General features: G+C 51.2%; 2 protein-coding genes across 2 annotated transcripts; one reads left to right on the top strand and one right to left on the bottom strand.

Moving 5' to 3' along the window:
- ARFIP2 (ADP ribosylation factor interacting protein 2) lies at positions 1-5,063 on the bottom strand. The gene is made up of 8 exons (XM_052652613.1): positions 4,933-5,063; positions 3,993-4,133; positions 3,641-3,737; positions 2,557-2,675; positions 2,174-2,395; positions 1,491-1,648; positions 1,169-1,343; positions 1-722 (listed from the first exon to the last, which is right to left on the bottom strand). The coding sequence occupies exons 2-8, from the start codon at positions 4,089-4,091 to the stop codon at positions 567-569; spliced, it is 1,026 nt and encodes a 341-aa protein (XP_052508573.1). The 5' UTR covers positions 4,092-4,133; positions 4,933-5,063; the 3' UTR covers positions 1-566.
- Positions 5,064-5,182: 119 nt separating this feature from the next.
- Positions 5,183-7,581, top strand: TIMM10B (translocase of inner mitochondrial membrane 10B). Its single transcript, XM_052652861.1, has 3 exons — positions 5,183-5,269; positions 5,464-5,559; positions 5,747-7,581. The coding sequence occupies exons 1-3, from the start codon at positions 5,231-5,233 to the stop codon at positions 5,957-5,959; spliced, it is 348 nt and encodes a 115-aa protein (XP_052508821.1). The 5' UTR covers positions 5,183-5,230; the 3' UTR covers positions 5,960-7,581.
- The last annotated feature ends 380 nt before the right edge of the window (positions 7,582-7,961 follow it).

Here is a 7,961-nt window from a genome sequence, read left to right as displayed (position 1 = left end):
GGTTTATTCCTAGTGCTAGGCCCCAATCTTCCAGGGCTCTAAGCACAATTAAACTGGGTGGGCAGGTGAGGGGAGACCCATTCAGATGCACGGCCAAAAATGGGGCTCCCCATATCCCCACCCTTTTGGTCCCAGTCCCCTTCTCTGCAATGGGCACGCATTGAGGAGGGACAAAGGGTACTGGAGACAACATCATTGGCCCAGGGGAGCCCAAGAAGAGCTGCCATTGGCTGACAGGGCCTTTTGAGGCTCTGCCATTGGTCAGGGGGCACACCCCAGAAACGGGATAGGCCTGAGGAGTGATGCCATTGGCCAGGGAGTGGTTTTGTCATAGCCTTTGGCTGTGGAGTGAAAGGAAAAGATCTGGGAATGAAGCCCAGTGGCCAGGAAGATAAAGGACAGGGCTGCAGCTGCTGGGCCTGCAGGCCCCCTGTCAGGCCCCAGCCAGGGAAAGGGAACCCAAACCAGAGTGCAGGTGGCAAGGAATGTCCCATGTCCAAATCTCCCCCACCCTGGGACTACCCCTCCCGATGTCCTTCTTGATAGCCAGGTTGGGCTGGAGTGGCTCACTGCTCCTCTAGCCAGGAGGGCTTCTCTGCTCCTGGAGGCCGCAGCTTGATGTTGAACTGCTGCAGGGTCTGCTCCAGTTGTTTCTGGTTCCCAGCAAAGTAGGCGGACACGGCATTGTGGAAGAGCAGCAGCTGCTTGTGCATCACCTTGATCTGGGGGTCCAGCAGGGTCAGCTGAGACTGGACTCAGACACCCTTTCTGAGGGGCTATGATCCTGAACCCAGATCAGGGGCACATGGACTCTGCTCTGATGGTGCTTTTGGAGTGGGGGCTGAACTCCACCAAGAGAGTCAAGGGATAAAAGCCTTGTAATAGAAGAAACCTAACTTGACTGGCTGGGCCAGGGGTTCTGGCACCTAAGCTCAAGGGGTGGTTTTTTCCCAGTTGTGTTCTTGGGATCAGCAGCCAAATCCTCTAATAGAAAAGGGCCACGGATCAGAGGGAGGGTGATAGGGAAAGGTCCAGGGATTGAGTGGGCTGGGGGATGTTCCCAGTCCTTAGCCAGGTTGCATTTCCCCCTTCAGTGATGGGGAGTTTGAGGGGAAGGTCAGTGGTACAGATGGAAAGGTGGGCTGGGTCAAAGGGGTGGGGTTAGCACCTTGTTTTCTTCCAGGAACTTGAGCTTGATGGCCACATCTCCCCGCAGCTTCTCATATTTGTCCCGATGGGCCTGGAAAGTGGCCTGGGCACTCTCGAGTCGACCACGCGTCCCTGCATCCCGGGGGCCTAGGCTCAGCTCCTCTAAGTCTGTCCGGTAGGCATCATATTCCAGCCTGGGGAGGGGGTGATATGGGCTGGTCTCCACCCCTTTACCCTCCACACATACTCTCCTACTTTTCTCAATTCTTTTGCCCCTAAAGCTCAAACTTTCACCCATGCCAGCCAACTCCCAAAACCCTAGGCCCTGCCAGTGCCCACACCTGGCAGCCTCATACTGTTTGACAGTCATGAGAGTGTCTTCCATGGTCTTGGTTACCAACGTGTTGATGCTAGAGACAAAGAAGTTCACAGCCCCTAGCAATGTCTCTCCGTTCTTGCACAGCAGCTTCTGCGTCTCTGCATTGTAGCCAAATTCCTCCTGGCAGAAGGAAGGGACAGGCCTTGAGTAATAGTCACCACCTGACTGGAGCTAAAGGGCCCTTCCTCCCCCTCCTCTCCCAGGAGGAAACAGCCAATGACACCGGAACAACTCAGGACTGTCTCCAGCAAGGCTCTCTTAGCCAGAAAGTTAGTGGGGCCACCCTGGGGCTGGAATGTGGGAGTACGGGGTCTGTTCACAGGACTGGAATAGGGAAAGCTAGTGCAGCAGGCAAGGGAGGGGCTCTGATTAGGCTGAGCACAGAAGGCATTCTCGTCAGTGCAGAGAAGGGTTACTCGTGAGGCACCTAGTGTGCCACCTCCCCCACCACCTCCCACTTCTGGGCCTCTGTACAAACCCTTAGGCTGCCTCCACAGGTGAGTGCTGCTGGGGGCGGGGCTGGGCCCACCCTGGAGGGGTTCTCCCTCTGGGCTGCAGGAGGGAGGGAGGGAGGGAGGCTGAGGGGTGACTGCCTGGGAGGGCCCGGGCCCAGTCCCCCCACCCTCTTTGGCCTGGCCGAGGCACCTGGAGCTCTGGGGACTTCTGGCTGAGGTCAGCAAAGGCGTCCCCCAGTGCATGCTGGGTCTGCAGCAGGCTGTAGAGGTGGGCTGTCAGTGCCCGGCCCAGCTGCAGGACACTCTCATACTTGCGCTTCGTCTCACGCAGCAGCTCAATCTGCAGCTCCAGCTCCAGGTCCACAGTCCGGGAGCCTCGGCCAAATCGCTCTGATAACAGCTGCTTTGTGCACTAATGGGAAGTGGGGGAGCAGGTCAGAGACCCTAGTACCCTGCCCCCGCAAAAGGCACCTACCCCAGCATCCTCAGCCATAGCTGGGATATTAGGATCTAGAAGATGGGGAAAAGGTACCAAGGCCAGTTTGGGGAAAGGGAGAGGTGCTTGAATCCCACCTTATATGTATTGATGCCCCATTTCTTGACGATGTCGAACTTCTCTCCAGCGATGCCCCGAGCCACCTCATCTCCAGGGCCAGAAGGAGTAGCATTGTGAGATGGATGGCGGCCAGACCCTAAAGGACCAAGTTCTCTGACACCAGTCTCTCAGATACAATCAGACACCTCTGTGGTTCCCCCACCACTCCCCTCCCAGCACATGAAAATGACTTCCCTGAAGGAGCAGAAGCTAGAGACAATTAGATTCTCTTACTCACTAGGAGAAACTTATACATTGTGCCCTGAGACCCAAATCCCAATACACAGTGGCCTCTTCTTAAAGTGAGGGTTGGAAAAGGGGGGAAGAGGGAGTGGCATGTGTACAGGGGTAGAGGAAACAGCAGGAAGTAGGCCCAGTATGGGGTGACTGATCATGGATGGTGAGTCCAGCAAACAGAAAACCTGGTTGACAATTCCCATGTTGATTCTAGTCAGTGTGAGATTCACAACTGTTCTTCTAAATGTTAAGAGTCAAATTAAAACTCTGAGAAGCCTCACAAAGTTCCAAATCAGTTTCAGGCTCTAGAGCAGGTTTGGGGAAGGAGAGCTGTGAAACAGAGTTCTTGGCTTGTCTTAGGCAGTGACAGCAGGGAAAGGTACAAGTGGGGCTAAACTGCAAGTGGGAGCAGAAGGACAACTCTGGGAGCTGGCTTTGGGCTGAGATTCCATAAGGCTCATACTAGCAGAGGTTCCAAGGATCTCCAAACAAAATGCAAGCCTTCTTAGACATAGTCTATGCTTCCATAGTCTAGGGCTTCCCTAGTGGCTCAGACAGTAAAGAGTCTGCCTGCAGTGTGGGAGACCTGGGTTCAATCCCTGGGTCAGGAAGATCCCCTGGAGAAGGAAATGGCAACCCACTCCAGTATTCAAGCTTGGAAAATCCCATGGACAGAGGAGCCTGGCAGGCTACAATTCATGGGGTCTCAAAGAGTCAGACATGACTTAGTGACTTCACTTTGAACTTTGAACTTTTGATGCTCCCTGGAACCATCCATCTCCCCATCTCCACTCAAGCACCCTGTCCTGTTCTGATCATTCATACCTGTGGGGATGAGTCCATCACCAGAGCCCCCATAGCCACCAGACACAATGCTGGTTTCATTGAGGTTGGGTCCTGACACCATCACCTGCTGGAGGTCCTATAGGCCAGAGAAGAGGAGGCTTCAGGAACATAGGGGCAGCTGAAGCATTTTGGGGGTGAAAACAAGCTTGGATTGAAGCATCATAGAGAGAGCACACAAGGGAAGTCTGCACAGAATCAGAACAAAAATTTGTAAAAAGATTGAAGGGAGTTAGGTAAGTTAGGGGAAGGCTACTGGAACGGAGGTGAGAGTTGAGGGTTTATGAGCTGGGATTCCTCAACTGAAACAATATGAAGAATCAAACAGAAGCACCTGCTCCAGCCCATCATCCTCAGGAAGCTGCCCAGCTTCACCATTCCCATGGATGGGGATCTCCATTGTGGCTGCCTTTCCTAGGATCCCGTCCGTCATGGCGAGCGAAGGGACTGGAGTCAAGGTCTTCACCCCAGCGCCCTGCAAAGCCCAACACAGACAGCTCTGGAAACTGGCCAGTACTCCAAAGAGGAAAGTCTCCCCTACCATTTCAGAGGTTGTCCCAGGGCTTCAGAGTTCTGGGGTTTGGCCACCACTCTCCCCTGAACTCTGTGTATTTCTCCCGTCCAAGGTGCATATTTGTACACAGGCAAACCCAGGCCTCAGGTGTGCCTGACCTGAGGTCATGTCCCCATGAACCCCTCACCCTACCATAACTCCGCGGATTATTCACGTACTCAATCACTCCACAGACATTTAATGAGTGCCTACTGTGTCACACACTATCTCAGACAATGGAGATACAGCAGCGAACAAGAGAGATAAAGTCTGTGTTCTCAAGAAGCTCATCCCCATGCAGGTGTTTCTCCCCATCAGGAGATTAACCCCTTTCCCCGAGCTCCGGTGTCTACTCCCATTCAGGTATGTTCACCACTGTTTGGCTATTCACACTCCTTTCGTGTTTCTTCCCCTTTCCAGCAGGTGGTCTCCCCCTCCTCCATCCCATGCACCTCCTCTTCCTCGGGCCCTGCCCCCCAGGCCTTAGTTATATCAGTTGGTCTAAGTTCTCGACCTCTGGAAAAAACCTCTTTTTTCCCAGGACATAGGTAGGTGATCCCTTCCAAAGTCAGTTTAGTTTCCCCAGGTGTGTGAGTCTCCGCCCTCCCCCCCATGCACCTGGGCATCAGGTGTGTCCTCATCCTTCCCCAGGGCTCAGAGGCATCTTGCCCTCTCAGGTTCGTGCATTCAACTTGCCCTCGCCCATGCATGTCCCTCTCACCTCGGGCCGGGCCGCTCTTCCCCTCAGGGCGCCAGGCCCGGGCCGCGCGGGGACCTCCGGCTCCAGTTCCCGTCGCGATCCTAGCAGCAGGTCAGGGACTCGGCGGAAGTGACGTCCCCACCCGGGCAGAAGAAGCCGGCCACGTCGCAGATTATGAGGGCGGAAGTGATGTTGACATCTGGGGCGGGGCGATCCTGGAGCCAACCCTTCTGTCCCTGGGGAGCTACGATACGTCACTTCCGGGGCGTTACCGAGAAGCTGAAAAGGAAATGACCTAGAGCTCACGCTGGTTGGCGTGATGGAGCAGCAACAGCAGCAGCAGCAGCAATTGAGAAACGTGAGTGGGAGCTAAGTCGCTTTAGGGCCATGCGTTCAACTAGCATCCTTGTCTGCATAGCGGGAACCCCAAATAGCCAAGCATCTGAGGGCTGGGAACGTCGGGCCGTGGGGCGCGATCCTGGGAAAGCTCGGGCGGCTCGGCCTTAAGATGTGGCTCCTCTTCGCTGAGTTCCTTGTCCCCCTTCCTCTCAGCTGCGGGACTTCCTTTTGGTCTACAATCGGATGACGGAACTCTGCTTCCAGCGCTGCGTGCCCAGCCTGCACCACCGAGCTCTGGATGCTGAGGAGGTTAGGTGGGGAACTGAGTAGGGGAATTACCCTCTATCCTCAGAGTTAACAGTAGACTGCTTCTCTCTTCCGCCACTTCCCCTACCTCTGGCCCCGGCCTTTCTATGACCCTCGCCCCTAGGCAGGAGTTGCGGCAGGACCTGACAGGACTCCTTTGACTTCTGCTTCCATCCTGTCTTCCTTCCAGGAGTCATGTCTGCACAGCTGTGCCGGGAAGCTGATCCATTCTAATCACCGCCTCATGGCCACTTACGTGCAGCTCATGCCTGCCCTGGTACAGCGCCGCATGGCAGACTACGAGGCTGCCTCAGCTGTGCCACGTGCTGCTGCTGAACAACTGGAAACCTCACCCTCCGGCAGCTCGCCATCCGCAAACCTCGGGAAAGGAGGCGCTGGATGAACCCTCAAATTAAAGGAGCCAGTGGACCTAGGGCTGGGTGCAGCCTGTGTATAGCAAGTGAGGAGTTGTCCGAGAGCTGGGTACTGTTGCTCCTTTTCCTGGAGCTAATAAACCCACTTTTCCTCTGTTTGGTTTATATTCTGGGCAAGGAAGTTTTGCCCACATTGTTGGCACCATCTTTATTATTCTGTCAGTTAGTGCTTCAGCCCTGGAAGCATAGAAATTGCTTTCTGTATGTAGAAGGAAAGCCTATAACCAGGCATCTGGTTAAAGCAAGGTCTGAGGGTAAAATTTTAAGATTGGTAATAGCAACAAGTTGGTTGCCCCGATGAAAGAAAATGGGAACTATCTAGCTGTCCTTAAATCTGTCTGACTGAATGGCTCACTTGGAGATATCTTGGAAAACAGATTAAGAATCCACAGGGCTTTTAGGCATTACCTCCTGGGAAGTCAGAAGCGTCAGACAGAGGTGAAACCTTGTAAGAATTCAGGGGTGTTCTGGAACATCGACCTCAAGATGTTACTCCCTTAATTAATATTTTCTGTCTTCTTAGGATGAGCAGTTAAATCTTTAAATAAAGAAAATCTGTGTTCTTGTCTTCAGGAGCAGTCAGAAAGGGGAAAACTTGTGGAACCGTACTCTGCAATACACTCAGACTTGAGGGATAAAAACCTAAGGGAGAAGTAGGTGGTGATGGTTATGAAAAGAAAAGGGAAGAAAGTCAAATCTTCAGGACTTCTTAAATGTTACCTTATGTCTCACTTCTTGCCTATAATCTCCTAGATCTATCTCTTCCTCTACCCCTAGGTATTGCCACTGTGCCTGTTCTGTGATTTCTAATTCCAGCCCCTCTGTTCTCTCCTTATTATTGCCCTCCATGGAATTTAGTTCTGTATTCAACAATCTGAATGGCGTATCTCTCCATCACTGAGTTTTCTTGCCATTCTTGTGTCCTTTTTGTGTCATTCTGGCTGTTTTAACTTTTCTTCTGTTTCTCCGTATCAAGTGACCATGTTTTATTTTTTAAATGGAAGTAGTTCTTAGACACTGGCTCCCATGGTAACCTTTTTTTTTCTTTTTTTTTTTAAGTACAACCACCCACAAAGCAGATATTTTCACCCCTGTACATATCAGGATGTTAAAAATGCAGATCTGACTTTATTTATTTATTTATTTATTTATTTTTCAGATCTGACTTTAAAATCCATGTTTTCTTTACTCCACCAGGCTGCCTTTCAGAATATCTTTTGAGTACCCATTTTGTATAGGTTCTGATGTAGGTATTACCCTCACTCAACAGGTGAGGAAGCAAGAATTCAGTATGTACCAGAAGCCCATCTTATACACAGTTACCTGTGGAGAAAAGTAGCTCTCTTTATCGGAACAAATCTTGTACAGGTTTATTAAGAACCTTTCTTAACAAAAAAGTTGTTGACCAGGAACTTTCCTATTGAGTGGCCTCATGTTTGCCCAGTAAAGTCTCTTGGAAGTATAAATGCAGATGAAACCGCTTGTGAATTTCCCAAGTCCCAAAGACGGGAACAGGGACCTGGAATACTGTGGTAATGGTCAAAAGATTCTTCCACATCAACATTTCTGTATATCCTTGCAATAAACTTCTGATGTGAATTATCTGTGTTCCCATGTCACATAATTGAGTAATTGCTGGAGAAGGGTTAACAACACAGATCTGACTCTTAACGCCTGTGTTCTTTTTTTGCCCTTCCCTGGGTTCTTAGTTCCCTAACCAAGCAGTGAACCCCTGACCATAACTACTAGACAACCAAGGAATTACGAAATCTATATTCTTCAAACTTCCGAAGTTTGTATTTGTTTGCTCATCTGCAGTCATCCTTTCCCTAGGCATGGAAAAATAAGTGTTTCTCAATCTGATCCGCCAATTAGTTCCTTAACTTTTCAGTCTCTTCTGTGTATAAATATGTTCAGTACTTATGAAAAGAACCTTATTCCTACTATCCATCTTCTATTGTCACTGAAGTC

The sequence above is a fragment of the Budorcas taxicolor genome, chromosome 15 (assembly GCF_023091745.1).
Source record: "Budorcas taxicolor isolate Tak-1 chromosome 15, Takin1.1, whole genome shotgun sequence".
Taxonomy (NCBI): domain Eukaryota; kingdom Metazoa; phylum Chordata; class Mammalia; order Artiodactyla; family Bovidae; genus Budorcas; species Budorcas taxicolor.
The sequence above is the reverse complement of the archived record's forward strand: the minus strand, read 5'-3'. Positions and strand labels throughout refer to the sequence as shown.